Genomic DNA, 15955 nt, shown 5'->3' with positions numbered 1-15955 from the left:
ACTTTTGTTATAGGTTCAAGGAAGTCTTCCTAAGGTGTGCATGCTTTAAATGTAAATTTCGCCAGAATAGACAAACAAATTTCAGACACCACATTTGCTGAAAGTTTTACTGAAATCTAAAAACAAGATTTTATTTATAGGAGACACTTTTGTCCGCCTAACCATACATCTTTTCTTTACTTCGAACCTTCCCATCCTCCCCTTACCTACAACATTTCTGATATTGTGGTTTTGGTTACGTAAATAAGTGTCCCTATAAGATGATAGTATTGATATATATTTCCTTACCAAAGTTTTACCATCTAAAACTGTTATTACAATCATTAGATTTGTAATTTTTTTGTTTATGAATTGTAAATATTATTAAATTTATCCAGTAATTATATTTCCATTTAGTCGACCCCAGAGAGTACTATACCCGTGAAGCGTAACCAATTTTAATGAAATGGAATGAACATTGCTCTTTTAATTAAAGAGCTTAATTAGAATATATGAATATCTAATCAGATCTATGAATCTATCTTTCAGTATCTTAATGCAAAATTCTTATCATCTTATTAATTGTGGAAAGGAAGGTTATTTTTATGTTAGATTATTCATAATTTAATAATTTTAACGTTAATATTTAATCTGTTTGGCTTTAGCTGTACCTATTTGCATTCCTGGTTTCATTAATGAAAACAATATAATATTTAATATTTGAGTTTATTTAGGAATCTTCTGAGAAATATTTCTTAATTTTAATTTCATTCATAACAAATTAAACTTATTATTACTTTAATGTTTACCTTATTATTCCTTTATGTATCAATTTGTTGTAGAATGATTTTTTAAATATAAAATATACCCAGTTCATATCCTTATTGAATGACTGGTCATTGACTTAATATTTAGTAGTAATGACCATATGGACAATTAACCTTAGTATCAAAGTGGTCATCCATCCATATACTGTGAAATGATTCTAAATACTTTTTTTATTTACGTAATCTAAAACAAATTTACGTCATTTTGGTTTTGATGTACGAGATATCTTTTTTCCTCATTTACAATTCTATATCATTCAATATACGCTTTAATATACTTATTTTATTTACGTAATTTAATATTATGTATTGTTTATTATTCTTCATATTTGTGTCATCACTTTAAATTTAATTATTAATATTAATAAAAATGATCAAGAAAATTCTCTCTTCATTTGCTGAATTTTTCTGTTTAATATAAAATTAATACTCCTGAGGATTGTTACAATATTGTTATGCGTTATGATATGTACTTTGTTCTGAAATAAAGGTGAATTGAATTGATTAGTTATATTAAATACGATTTGAAAGGACAAATTATATTCTGAAAATAAATTGAAATTGAAATTGAAATGTCTATCTTGCTACGTTATAAATTATGGTTTTTGTATTTATATTTTACTGTAGATCTGCCTGCATGCAAAAGCTTTAATTTGGTTCTGAATGCTATATTTTTTATACCTTGGACTTTTATTATTACAAATTATTCTGACATTTATCGTTCTCCTAAAAGGGTTAATGGATTCAATTGGTAATTGATATTAAACTTTTAGGTGGGTTACATTTTAGTAAAGTGATATTCTGAGGAAAAAATCAAGCATACTAGATGTATAAATGAATTAGCAAAAGCTTCAGTTTCTTCTTTCAGTTACTTGTACCCTGTAGGTGATTGATCCATATAGTTATTTCAAAGCAAGTCATCCTTTTATAATATGTTGAGTAACTGTTAGTCAGTAAATAAATATATATAAATCTTTTGGTCTATTCTATGACTAATAGCATATTTAGAGCCTAAAATTTATTTACTGACAAATCCTAACAAAGTCCTAAAAATGATCCTTTAGTCCTACAAATAGATGATAATTGTATATACAATATAAATGATATTTGTGAACAATTCAATTCCTACTTTTCAGATATTGGTTCTGGCGTTGCAACCTCTCTAAAAATGTCTAACTTTTTGTTTCGTAAAGATTTGTTTTGCATTAATTTAACCAATTCAGGTAGAAGGGAAAAAAGAAAGGAATAATAATAATAATAATAATTTATTTGGAGATTACACTTTTACAACAGTGGCACTCGACCAAATGGAAGGTGCATCCAAGAGAAATATACACAAAAAAAACATGATATAGAAAATAACAATTACAATAAAAAGTCGACGTAGGTCAACATATATATAGTTCAATTTTGTTGCCAATTGATGTAACAGCAATGCCATGACAAGATAGCTAACAGCATTCATTAGGTTATAGCAGCATGCATTAACAAGATCATACTGTGATGTACATTTTCCTCATTTTCTTGATATCATCCAAATGATATTAATACTACATCCTTCATGTGTTTTAGTATCAACTTCAGAGCTAGACCTACATTTCTGAGTGTGCTAAATTTTCTATAAATTATAGATATAAATATATGATTATTACATATATGATTAAATACACATAAATATATTTTTGAGTTGTATAGTTTGTTGGAACTCATGATGAAATTGCAGGTTTTCATTTTGCATGAGGAGAGGTGTTAAATATTGTATCCCATAAATTACTGAACAAATAATTTATGACACTAAGGGGTCAGGAAATAACAACCAAGCAATATAATAATAGTAGGCAAGATTACAATTTAGAGGAAAACAATTTGTTTATATTAGCAACAGTCTTGGTTGGTTGGAGATGAATGTAGATTTTCTCACGTATACCTTATAATTGTACTCTAGAGGGCTCATGAGCAGTGAACCTAACAAACACACCTCAAGCATACATCCTTATTTGTGAGCAACAAAACAGATTTGAAAAATAATGTTTTCTATTTAGACCTGTTCCATTTCAAGTATGGAAAGTTATACTAACATTTATAATTTCTTGAATTAAATATTCGATTTTCGAATAGTCAATTCGATTTCAAAGTTCGAAAATGTTCTCTCCCATGCTCTAAATGGTTCATTTCTTCAATCAAATTACTTTTCTTGGTCATTGCATTTGATTTGTTTTCAACCGTCACAGCATTCGTCAAGTCATAGCAATACTCAAGGGCGTAATAACAGTCTATTATTTTGTAATAAGTTGATGTAGGAGTAAAAAAAATCTGAACGTTCGGTTAGCGACTTTAGGCACATCTGTATGTTATTTGGCTATAGTGAAAATAAATTGCCGTAGTTCATATGCCTTTGCTTATTTAGTTTATTTAGAGAAGTGGTAGAGAATTGGAGAATTTTATGTCATATTATTCTCTTTTGTAATATATATATTTTTGTTTTTTTGTTTTTTTTTAGCTCTTAATTTTTTTTCTTTTAGTTTTACTTCATTGCGTTAAATCTTATCTCACTTAGTTTTTGTTATAACTGTAACAAAAATTTAGAGAAAAGATAAAGATTTGCAGCTCCCATAAACACAATGGCACCAAACAAAAATATAGTACAGAGGCAAATTTGTTTAGAAAACAAGAAGAAATAATACTGTAAAGAGAGAACAGAAAAGAACTTTTTTTTTCAACAGAAAATGTTTAGAATGCATTAAGCAAATTGTTATGTTCACTGGGGACATTAGCTTTAATGTACAAAGGGAAGGATGCCTGTATAGATAGTATTATCAACATTTTCATCAAGTATTATTTTTTAAATTTGTTAAAAAAGCCTTAACAGATTGGCGTGCATCGTTAAATGTTCTTACTTGTGAGGTTCGGGTACCCAAAGGAATGTTTACTCGGAAAAAGTCAATCAACAGGCTCAGAAGTAATTTAGATTTCATAATCAACATTCTGACCAAACCTCATTTTGGGCCTGGCCAAGTGTACTGTCTGGGTGTTGTCGTAGAAAGTCCTCAGATGGTTTGTTTAGATGTGACCTACATCCATTTTTTTTCCTCAAAACCAAGCTTTACTTTTATACTTACCACTAGATTTCATTATTAGTTGCAATTCTTTAGAAAAAACTTGGTGCATGTACATGCACCCTCTATTGTTTCATAAACTTTTAATAAATTATAGAGGGCTCAATTGATAAATACCTTCCGTGAAATGTTGAGGAATCAAATGTTCCATAGTCTCCTACTTTAAAAGTAGGATCCTATAATAAGTAGATATTAAACAGTAGGCCTGTCCTCTAGTCTACATGGGAAAGATAGAAACAGTATTAATTTGTCCAGTACAGTATGTATAATGGTATGTAGTCAGGCATCTAGAAGTAAAAAAATGGAAGAAGAATACAATTTAAATTAAAATCTACATTTAAAGGTAAAGATGATTGTCTGTTTAAACTCTAAATTATTGGGGAAGGAAAAGAAACATGAGTCCTGGGAAAACCTCACAATAATATATTAGTATAAACATTGCTCACAACATCAGAAAAAATAAAACATATACAAAACACATTAAGGTTGCGAAAAAGACAACTCAACTAGAAGTAAACTTTATTGGAAAAGTGTAGAAATTGCATTTATTGAACCAATTGTGTGTGTTCCGTGTTGCGGTAGGTCTGCATAACTCTAAGAGAGATACCAAATAAGATACTTGCACCACTTCTGTCATGATAAATTATATTATGAATTACTTTTATCTTGAAAAATAGGTTTTACAAAGTGAAAATTTGAAGCTTTGCCAAAAAGTGGTATACTTAAGAAAAAGTCCTGGCAGAGATAAAGATAAATTATTTTTTTAAAAGTTTGCTTAAAGATTTGATTTATCACATCACCTTTTAGGGTACTCTACTGCTGTCCAGTTTCCAATCTCCTGCATTTTAATGATACTTTTCTGAGGCCAGGATCAGTGGCGTATCCAGGATTTTGAAGTTGGGGGGCCGGGAATTGCCAATTTGCCGACAAAATTGGTGTCATTATCTGTACATACACCTGATCAATATATGTTCTAGGATTGCATAGTCATATTGTCTTATATGGGATAACGATGCAAAATTAAAACCAAACCAACATTATCTGTTAGTATGTTTTATTCATATTACAATAAAGAAAGAATTAGGAAAATCTGACTTGTAGTTTTCGAAATATAGGGTCTAAAACATCGCCGAAAATGATCGCTTTTAGCCACGAAAGAAGTAAAACAATTTGCGGCCTCAGTCGACAATTCTATTAACTACGCCATTTTTGGTTAAAATAATTACATATAATTACGTTTTTTAGTAATTTATTTTATATATCACCATTGGAAATATCAAAACATGTTATTAAATGCTTATAAAATATATAAGGTTGTTTACTTAACAGAATTCGGGCAAATTCATTGCTCTAACTTTGTGTAGTAACGATCAGAGAGATTCATGGTACATGCGCGAGAGAAAACATTCCGCTGCGGGTGATTCGCATCCACCAATCAAATTAGCCAGAATCCAAATCATTCAACCGTGAGCAATGCCAATCGCGAGAAAGCTCAGCTTTGATTGGCTTACGATGACATATATCACAAAATGGTGGTTTTGTAGTTGAGCCTCACGGAATATTCTGTTCCAAAAATGAAATACATGGATATTTGTTATGGTATGTGTGCTTTTTCTTTACAAATTTTGAATAATAAAGGCCTCATATCGAGAAAAAAAAATTTTTTTCACTTACAATAAATATATCTTAGACAAAAAAGCACATGGCATGTGGAACTATAAAATCTTAGCGTAGGAAGACATACAAATCCCAGGTCATGAGAGGCTCAACTGCAAAAACAAGGTTGAATAGGGTAAGGTTAAACACTTTTGAGTAAACAATCTACCACATTTTTTATGTGTTTCGTTAGATGTAATGAAAATAAAAAATAGTTTATCTGAAGGGATCAATGATATGTTATGCCCCCCGGCCCCCCACTGGATACGCCGCTGGCCAGGATCACATTTACGTTGATATTTCCATTAAATATAAGTATTATATCAGTATTCACAGTATACTTATATGAAACACAAAAAAATTAAGGTCAAAATATTCTAAATTTAAAGTGGCCATATCAAAGTAATATTAAAGTTATTCACTTTAAGTCGAAAATTTAAGCCAAAACAACAAGTTTACGTAATTAACAGGTAAATTAGTTTGATTTCATTTCATCTGGAAAATCGTCACGAGCGAAAGTAAACAAAGATTTCAAACCATGAGTACGCATTATGCATATGCTAAATTAGGATTGTTTACAACTCGTCACGGTTAAGAAGGTATTTTCACACAGATCATGAGGAAGTTTTATGATTATGCATACAGAGTAGCCAAACAAGTGCGTTGCATTATGGGATATGTTTTGATTGAAAACTTTGACTGGAAGTCAAAGTTATTTTTTTAACAAAAAAACGTCTGTATTTCAGTTAAAATTTTTTTTTGTCGAAAAATTTTTGGTGATAGTTAATAACTATTATGATACTTCAAAATGACCCACCTTTTTTCGAAATCTTTTATTTTTAATTTTTTTGGAATTAGTCAAAGTCACAGTGATTTTCAGTAGAAAGTTTTTATTTTAACACCGCAATACATGATACCATTCTGTAATGTGCCTATTTTTAAAATAACATACTTCATTATTTGAGTGTAGTTGCTGTGAGTTGGGGATGGAGAGTTCTAAAAAAAAAGCAGTTTTTCTGAACAATATTAATGATATCCCAGATTTGCTACTATTCTGAAGAAGCCCATCATGTAGTTCATTCATATCTATGTCCATGAACTTTTTATTTGGAAAGTTCAAGTGTGTTGTTGATAAATGCCAAAAAACATACACAACATAAGTGTAGAAATCAAAATAAACGGAAATTTCACAAGAATTTACATAGTCACTTAGTTTAACTATGTGTTCTTAACATATTTTGTTTTCTTAGTACCTTGTATAGACCATTTGCATTAGCTAACTAAAAGAGGCCAGATTTTGGGAAATTTAATTTATTAAAAAAAATCATTGAATTCCGTTTTAGTCGCTTCAAACTTTGACCATTTGTGGCATGAAGTATGTACTCACTCTGGGGTAATGGGAGATAATATCATGTAGGACACCCATTACATGATGGATTCTTGGTTTTAAAGGTGTTTTACTGATTTATTACACATAATAAAACTTATAACAGTATGAATATATTGTATTTCTCTCTCTGTCTTTATTGAAAAACTTCCTACATTCTAAGGTTACCACCAATTATGTGTTGTTACTGTAGGATCCCCATACTATATCTTACTTGCATTGATTCAAAATAATTTAAAAAAACCTGATAAAATAAAGCATTTTCTATTTCAACATAAGAAAGATCAATGTTAATATTTAATTTTTTTATGTGGCTTACTTTATGTATATAGAAATCTGGTTTATATTATTTTATTGTTACCACTATTTTGTGGTTTTACCTTCTGTACAAAAATCAGCAAAATTCTCTTTTTTTACTTGTTTCTAAAGCAATTACTAAATACTGTAGATACTAAGTATAGCCAAATCATATACGGTAATTATATTATTAAATAATATTTTTCTAAAACAGACAACTTGTGTGTTTTAGATTATAAGCTTATATTAATTCTACAGCAAATAAAATATTTACATCTATGTATACAAATTCTATTATCATCACTGCACAACAGCAATTTGAAAAGTAAGCTTTTCACAAAAAATAATGTTTGAGTGGTTATATTTCTGACTCTTGTGGACAGGGGAGAAACATTTGTTCATTGCTGAATGTAAATTCCATTGTGAAGTAGAAAACATTGTAAAATGTTCATGCCAAAATGCTAGAGAATATTATATTGGTATATTTGTATTGTAGTTGCCATGTTCTACCTCCCTTTTATTCGTACCTTGATAGCAAATAGCTTAAATATTTTTAAACAGCAATGTTTCTTTTTGGGTTTTTCTTTTTCTTTATGGTATACATGATGATGTAATAGAATATTATCACACACTTTTACTTTGATTTGAAACAGATTATTTGTTGTACTGTTCATCACTTTAAACATTCACATTTCACTTAAATATTATTAGAAACTTGACTACAATCATTAGAATCCTGACTAAAATCGTAAGGAAACTGGCTACAATTGTTAGAAACCACTCTACAATAATTAGAAACTTGACTACAATCATTACAAACCTGTAGTCATATTAACCAATCACACTTAACTGAAATATTTCCATTGAATACTAAGTATTTCAATTAAGTGAATAGATATTAACAAATTGTACACATTTTAAATGTGTTTTTCTTAACATAATTGTGATTGGTGAATACAGTTACTGGTTACTATCATTACATTCCTGGCTGCAATTATAACTAAGTTACTACCATTGGAATACTAGCTACTTATAATATCATAATATTATCATATTATTGTCAAGGTTTAGAAAAAGTTTATTTAAAAAAGAATTCACATTATACCCTAGGTAGATGCCTGAATAAATTATTTATACTTTATAAGATGCAAAGCACACTCAAGCATAGAAATTTCAATTAAATCCTTTAAAATTAAATATTTTGCGTTTTGTCAATTCTCCAGAAACTTTTTTTTTTGACAGTCCAGTTTCCAGAATTTATAAAATGTATGAAAGAATTTCGACTTCAAGAAAAGTTTTTCGAAGTGTCTGATTTTCTTAGTTTCTGGTTTTGAGAGAATTGACCATATTACATCGAATATTATTATTAATAACAATAATAATTTCTGTAAAATATTTACACAACAAATAGTGTTAAATTGTTTACAAATACCATGTCATATTATTTAAAAACCCAGACTTTTTGGATTTTTTTCTGGAAATCTTTTTGGCGGCCGTTTTGATCCCTGCAGTAGGCGACAACTCAAATGGGCTTGTGATTTCGACCACGTACAACCAATTTGCTCTTCAAGTACGCAACTTGAATACTTGTTGTTGCATTCAGTATACATTGGGTTATTTCCACAAGATTCAGCATTCTGAAAAAAATAAAGTAGAAAAAAATGGAATGAATGAATTACTGAAAATTATTTTTTTTCAATGTATTGGGTTATTTGAAGATGTTGGATGATAAAAATACTTTGTCATATGCGACTTGTTCTTTTGTTCAGATTATTATTAGTTATAGATATAGACTCTTTGAAGAGACAGGGTTAAACTGGTTTTAATTGGACCTGGTTTTATATTTAATAGATGGTGTCTGGTTCAAGTAATAGAGGACTGACAAAAGTGAAAGACTGCTTTAAATTAGAGGAATAGGGACTGAACAGGAAAAATGTTGTGGGAATAGTTTTTTGAAGATTAGGAAGAAATGTCAACTAAAAGAAATTGACTTTAAAAGTGTTCTTACATTGCATTTCTTGCAGTTTGTTCTGTATGTTTTCTTTAATCCAGCTTTTTGTTGGACTGTAAGTTCATCATATTTAATCACCCAGTCGCAATTCGTCGAAAACATCCTTCCATCTTCTAATTGGCTAACTGCAATGATAGACATCAAAACATTTTAAAATTTAAAATAAAGAAAAAGTATGTATCACTTAAATTCCTTTTTTTTTATGTGAAAATTTTTTTCAGTAAATATTTAATACAGTTGACAATCAAAACAGAAAGCTTAGTTGGACAGCTGATTACAGCATAACTGAGAACAAATTGCCTTGTAATTTTCCAATATCCCATTGAGCCCTGGCCTCAACGGACAAGCAACATGAATGGCTCCATCATGTGCAAGCTGTGTCTGTTGTCGTTTTAAACTGTTTCTAATAATATTCTTAGCGTGGTAGTAACTGCTTCTGTCGTTACGCTTTCAGATTATGAGACGGTGGGGTGGGGGCTTCTTATATAATATTCATTCATTTTGTTTCCGATTTCAATTAGACTATTAAGACTGCTGGAGGTACATAGATATTACCATGATTTGAGGGTGTAGACGGTAGGGGTAGATGGAGTTTGCAATTGAAATGTATTTCAATGAATGCAGAAACTCTTGACTTTTTAGGTAACATAAAAAAAACCTTTGATTGATGTAAAAAACATGCAATATGTTATTATTGTAGATTATATTAAATTATAGACATCAATACTGCTGCTGTGACATTTATTATAGTGTATGCTATAATGTAATATACAATATAAAACCCTGATTATTCCCTCGCTAACCCCGATTACAAGGTCAAGGAGAGAATGGAATAAACCAAAGCACTGATCGATTAAATCCAGGGAACCTAGGCACCAAAGGTTTCCTACAGGAACAGCTTGTTTATATGAAATCAAAATTTCTCCAGGTCAATTTCATATTTTAATAGGATATATTTGACTTCTAAATTTAGAAATCAAATTTTCACATGTAAAAATAAAATTGTTTATTTTATATCATTTGTTATTACAATTTTAAAAAGGTCTGATAGTGAGATAATAAGTAAATACAGTGTAATTTTTGTCAAGTTATGTAACTGCATTTTTCACATCAGGTTGGACAGAACTCCATACATTTACTTACTGATGTAAAATTCTACCCAATTTTGAATACTTCATATAAATGACATTCTGTATCTTGTGAAAGTGAACTCCCATTATTTAGTCCCACTTTTCATGGAATTTGCACAATGATTATGAAGATCTCTATTTTTTCCTGGCAGAAATGACAATCGATCAATCCAGGGTTTTGTGAAATTAGGATGTTATGAGTTTTATGTAACAGCCTATATTTGAAGGGCCAAGGTTAATGACACAGAACCCCTGATGTTCTTGTTTCAATTTCAATATCCAAGTTGAAATAATAAAAAATTTAGATTTAAGATCGTATACAAAAATAGAAACTCCAGTTAGTTATAATTATACTTACTTGCAAATAGATATGAAGTAGCGTTTACCAAATGCCTCATTCCGCAATCACTAAGATCTGCTAACGTAAAAATGTCGATGGTGTGTCCTTCGTCTAACGTGCCTTTAAAATCTTTTGTCACTTTCACACGGTATCTGATGTAATAGTCCTGTGGATATTGGTAGACAACACCACCACTGATACTATAGTCTGGTAACATACCAGCTTCATCAACATCGCTAGAAATATCGCTAGAAATATCGCTATAAGAATTAAACAATGAAGATGGTTCCACATAAAGAAGCTTTCCGCCATGCTGGCGAGGACCTTCAAAGCTCAGTTTAGGAAAGATTTTTGGTGTTTCAGTTGTTGTGATTGTTGTTTCTCTTTTCTCTACTTCTTCTGACAGGTTATCATTAATTAAAGATGAGTTTTCTGTTGATAATGTAGAGTTTATTTGTTCGGTTTCTGTCGTCATAATTAAATCTGTTTCCATTGTTTCTTGATCCGTTGTCATCATCGGTGTCAACGTCGTCGTTGTTGGTGGTGATTGTGTTGTTGTTTGTATTAGGTTTTCTACTAATGGTTTTTCTGGTTGGTTATCCACATCAACCTTAAGTACTTCTGCAAACTCCAGGATAACTGCCCTAAACACTGCACACAAATATAAAAACAGCTATTATGAAATATTTTCCTTAGGTCTATATTATGATAAATACATTTATACACACATATATATATATTTATATATAAACACAAGAGGCAAAGAACATTAATTCTAAACCGCCCGGTGATATACTGAAATTTAATTAATTAATTTGAAACGATAGAGATGAGGAAATCTGTGAGAATGAGAAAAAGTCGCCCCAACCGAGACTCGAACTCGGACCGCCTGCTTGATATGCAGATGTCCTAACATAACATAACCTTTGTTATATTTCTTTTATTCCTGTCCACCCAGGCAGCACTTGCCAGCTTTATACTATGACGTTATCCAAATTCCTTCACTTGCACTGATGAAGGGCTAGTGTTGCCCGAAAGCTCTGCTAACTTTTCTGGCTGTTTACTTTATCGTTTTGATTTAGCTTTTCGCTTTTTATTTTTGTATCTCCATTGAGATCCAGCCACTGATACCCACAGCATTGTCATTTTTTTTCAGTAATTTGCCTTTGGATTTATATATATATATATATATATGAGACGTTATCCAAATTCCTTCACTTGCACTGATGAAGGGCTAGTGTTGCCCGAAAGCTCTGCTAACTTTTCTGGCTGTTTACTTTATCGTTTTGATTTAGCTTTTCGCTTTTTATTTTTGTATCTCCATTGAGATCCAGCCACTGGATACCCACAGCATTGTCATTTTTTCCAGTAATTTGCCTTTGGATTTATATATATATATATATATATATATATATATATATATATATATATATATTTTTTATCTGTCAACGATTTTAACTTTTATATGAATTTTATATAATCATTGTAAATTTTTAAGCCTTTAATATATTTTATGTCATTTGAATATTTAATATTTTATGTGTTGTACTGTATGTTTGTTTTATCGAGGGCCCTGAATGATCAGTTATATTAGGAACTGGATAGGCTACCCTCAGTAAATATGGTAATAAATAAATAAATAAAATATTATATTTATCTTGGTTGTTTAAACCTAAAACTTAAGATTGTACTCTATATTACAATTTTCTTCAGGTGTGACGCACAGCCATATAGTTGAAATATTGAATGTCAACTTTCTAGTATATGTTATTGCAATATTTTGCACATGCTCAGCAGAAGAAGTTTGATGAAATGGTTTGTTCAAGTCTATGATGTAAACATGAATCAATTTACATCATTGACATTTTATATCATTGACATTTTATTTATAGATTTTTATTGAAGAATAAAAGAATAAAGCAAGTTTGAAAAAGAAGGAATCGAAAGAAAGAATTGAAAGTGTATGAAATGCTGTTAAACAATCGGCATCAATAGTTAAATCATAGCTTCAGAATTGCTCATTTAGTTTCCTGCTAATAATCCATTAGAAGAGACATTGAGTCGTCTTCAAAAGCCAATTGAGAGGCCCTCCCAATTGCTCATTGCAACAACTTTACACGTGCCTGTTTTTTTCAATGCAAATATAAATTTATAAATATATAAATTTTATGTAATGAAATTCTAAACCAAAATCATTTTTAAAAGGTTAGAATAAGGAAATCTGTGAGAAAAAGAAAGGTCCACTCTAATCATGATTTGAACCCACCATTTTCTGCTTATATTATCAAAAGGCAAGTGACTAAAAGAAACAATTTGTTTGTAAACAGTGGCGAATTAGATGCAGTAAGCAAAAAGCTAATTCAACGTGTTTTACATATTCAGCCTTTTTAGGTATTTTTTATACTATATGTTTACATTACATCCAATTTCCGTAGATTATAGATTTCTATAAATAGAAACAATTCTAATATAAATTTAGTTGGAAGTTTATTGAAAACCACAAGGTAATTCCCACATCATCATGTCATCATTAGCAAAGCTTTTTTTGGGCGAGTGTTGATGATGTAAAATAGTATTGCTACATTATATTTAAAACTTCAGATTTAGCAAGATATACATTTTTTTAAACTGAGAATTTTGGCGCGGTTGCTTCTGTAATTTTTAGACTGTATTATGAGAGAAAGTTGTAATACAGTTTAGGGTGATGTGAATTTTGCAATGAGTACTGTAAAATCCTGTATTAATCATTCATAATAATAGTTAGGAAAAAACAAAACCAATTTTGTTTCATGTTACAACTGGTCAACGGGTAACGTATGTATACAAAGGGCCATAACAGATAGCATTTTTTTAAAAAGTAAAATATTGTGGATAAATAAATGTGATATATACTTTAATTGCATAAAGTATTATAAACATGTGCTAATTATCTTTTTAGTTGAAAAGGTCTGTGGAGTTATCTACGACATCTATTTGCTATTTGTTTCATATGCGAGTGATGTGTTTTATTTATAGAGTTATAGTAGTAATTTAATTAACTCTTAATAAGCTAAATTAAGTCAAGAAATCTGAACTAATTCATTTTTAAATTTCTTTGCATAATTTTTCTATCACTCAGAAATATTTGTCCCAGAAAATTGCATATAATACATTAAATAAAAATAAAGCATATAAGTGGTAACAATCAAAACATACATATTTAGTTGCAATAAAAACTGTCTTCTATACTTAAAATTATAATTCAATTTTCAAAATCTGCGAATATTACAAATATTTAATAAAACATTAAGATAAAATACATTGAAATATAGAATAGAACTAAAAACTTACCATACTCCGACACACAATAATGATATTGAGGATGTTTCAATGCGCACGGACATGCGTATGTGGACGTTGTAATACACGACAAAATAACTGATAAAGTTAAAATTTGAGCTGCTTGTAACGATCTCATGTTGACACTCAGGATAATATTGAGAGCGTGGAATGCTTTGAATGATAAGAGATGTTTACTCTTCTATACTCAGGTGGCAGCGTTCTTTATCTTGTCTGTTAGGCTAAGAATCAACCACTTTACCAACTGCTGACTTCCAAACACATGGTTTAACTTCCCTGGTAAAAACTTTTTTATAGATAACCTGGCTGCTAGCTGTTCCATCAATTGATATCACCCTATGTAAGCAGAGGGTGGAATAGCAAAGGATAGAATAATTTGAAAACCATTTAAGGAAGTTACTATTATGATGTCACTCTATTAAGAATTCTTAGAGGTGAATCCAACTGGTAAAGAAATTATGACGACATAAATTAGCCGTATCGGATTTCACAATTTTAAATTTAATCCATGAAAATTGTTCCGCTACATGAGTTAAACAAACAACACCGGTATCCAACTAATCACATTAGCGAAATCCCATAAGGGAGGTTTTTTTCCCTGAACTGTAGTAAAATTAATTTGGTGTTTTCCAACCTGTGTTGTTCCCAAATCACCGTTTCAACCTCTCTGCTCTGGGTTTAAAACTTTCTATTTTGTGCAAAACTGTGAAACAAGGTCTGTCAATCAAAACAAGCGTCAAATACTAACTAAAACAGTTTTTAAAAAATAACACTAAATGCAAGAATATGCTTTAATTTGGTTGTAATTTCTTTTTGAACAATTTTGTTTGTTGATAATGTGGCTTTGAAAGTTGATACCATAATTTTTTTATAGTAATTTCCTGTATATGACAATATCGTAGATCTATAATAACCTAAAAAGGAAGAATAAAATATCGGATACAATTTCATTGGCAAGATGTAACTTCTGCACGTATTTTACAGTAGTGAAACTAAGTCTCTGATTAATGGTAGGCTTACGTGTCTAACACACCACATTAATATATAGGCAGACTTATTCTTTTTTTTATAACATATATAAAAAACAATTAAAATTATTAGACTCAAGAGAAAAATTATGATTAATTAGTAGGGTTTTATAGCATAATTAAAAACAGATGGCCTTACTAGTGTCTCAGGCTGAGGTGAAATTTTAAGGGCTATCCAGGCAGTCTTCTTCAATTCAAGGGTGGAAAGGCCTTTCCTCGCATCAACTCTTAAGAAACTCTTAGTCCTGTGCTTAGACCCGCCTGCTATTAATTTGTTTTTGCTCCCATACTAATGTATCTGTTGATTACTCCCTGGACTTTGTTTACAAAATCATGAATGTTTAGCTTGGCAATAATAGGCACTTTACATGATAGTATTAATATAGTAGTGGGTAATAAAATTTGAACAACGGATGTAAATTTTGTCTTTGTGTAAGGAAATAACAGATTAAACGTATCAAAACTCAAGTGGTATATTGATGACTTCCCTTTAAAACATAGGCGCTAATTTGTGTTATATTGTTAAAACACCTTTATTCCTGTTGGTAGTTTGTTTCTTTTTTTTCAATTGAACATTCTGTATATGGTTAAATTGATAAAAATCTTTATGGGATTTCCCCTTATAAATACTTTAAAAATAACTTTATAAGACAAAACAGTACATTATTTCTTGGAAACAAAATACATGTGAACTATACTTGTAACTAAAAAGTACAAATTCTGATTTTGCAACATATTAGCAAGTATTTCTTATTGTTGCATAACTGAAAAAGGTATTATGAAAAGTGTAAAGTTTAACTTTGACGTCATAAGATATGATTTGAGTATATCCTGCCATCTACCAA

At 30.0% G+C, this 15955-nt stretch overlaps 2 protein-coding genes across 6 annotated transcripts in view; one reads left to right on the top strand and one right to left on the bottom strand.

Annotated features, from left to right (window-relative positions):
• Nucleotides 1-15955, top strand: part of LOC140059305 (synapsin-like) — a 227641-nt gene that overhangs the window by 112590 nt on the left and 99096 nt on the right. The gene's annotated exons all lie outside the window — the stretch shown is intronic.
• On the bottom strand, nt 7082-14331 carry LOC140059011 (uncharacterized). Its single transcript, XM_072104821.1, has 4 exons — nt 14074-14331; nt 10762-11394; nt 9271-9398; nt 7082-8899 (listed from the first exon to the last, which is right to left on the bottom strand). Exons 1-4 carry the CDS (start codon nt 14198-14200, stop codon nt 8708-8710), a joined length of 1080 nt encoding a protein of 359 aa, XP_071960922.1. The 5' UTR covers nt 14201-14331; the 3' UTR covers nt 7082-8707.

This window comes from Antedon mediterranea, chromosome 9, assembly GCF_964355755.1.
Source record: "Antedon mediterranea chromosome 9, ecAntMedi1.1, whole genome shotgun sequence".
In the NCBI taxonomy this organism is placed as follows: domain Eukaryota; kingdom Metazoa; phylum Echinodermata; class Crinoidea; order Comatulida; family Antedonidae; genus Antedon; species Antedon mediterranea.
Note: the sequence above shows the minus strand (reverse complement) of the source record. Positions and strands in the feature narration are given on the sequence as shown.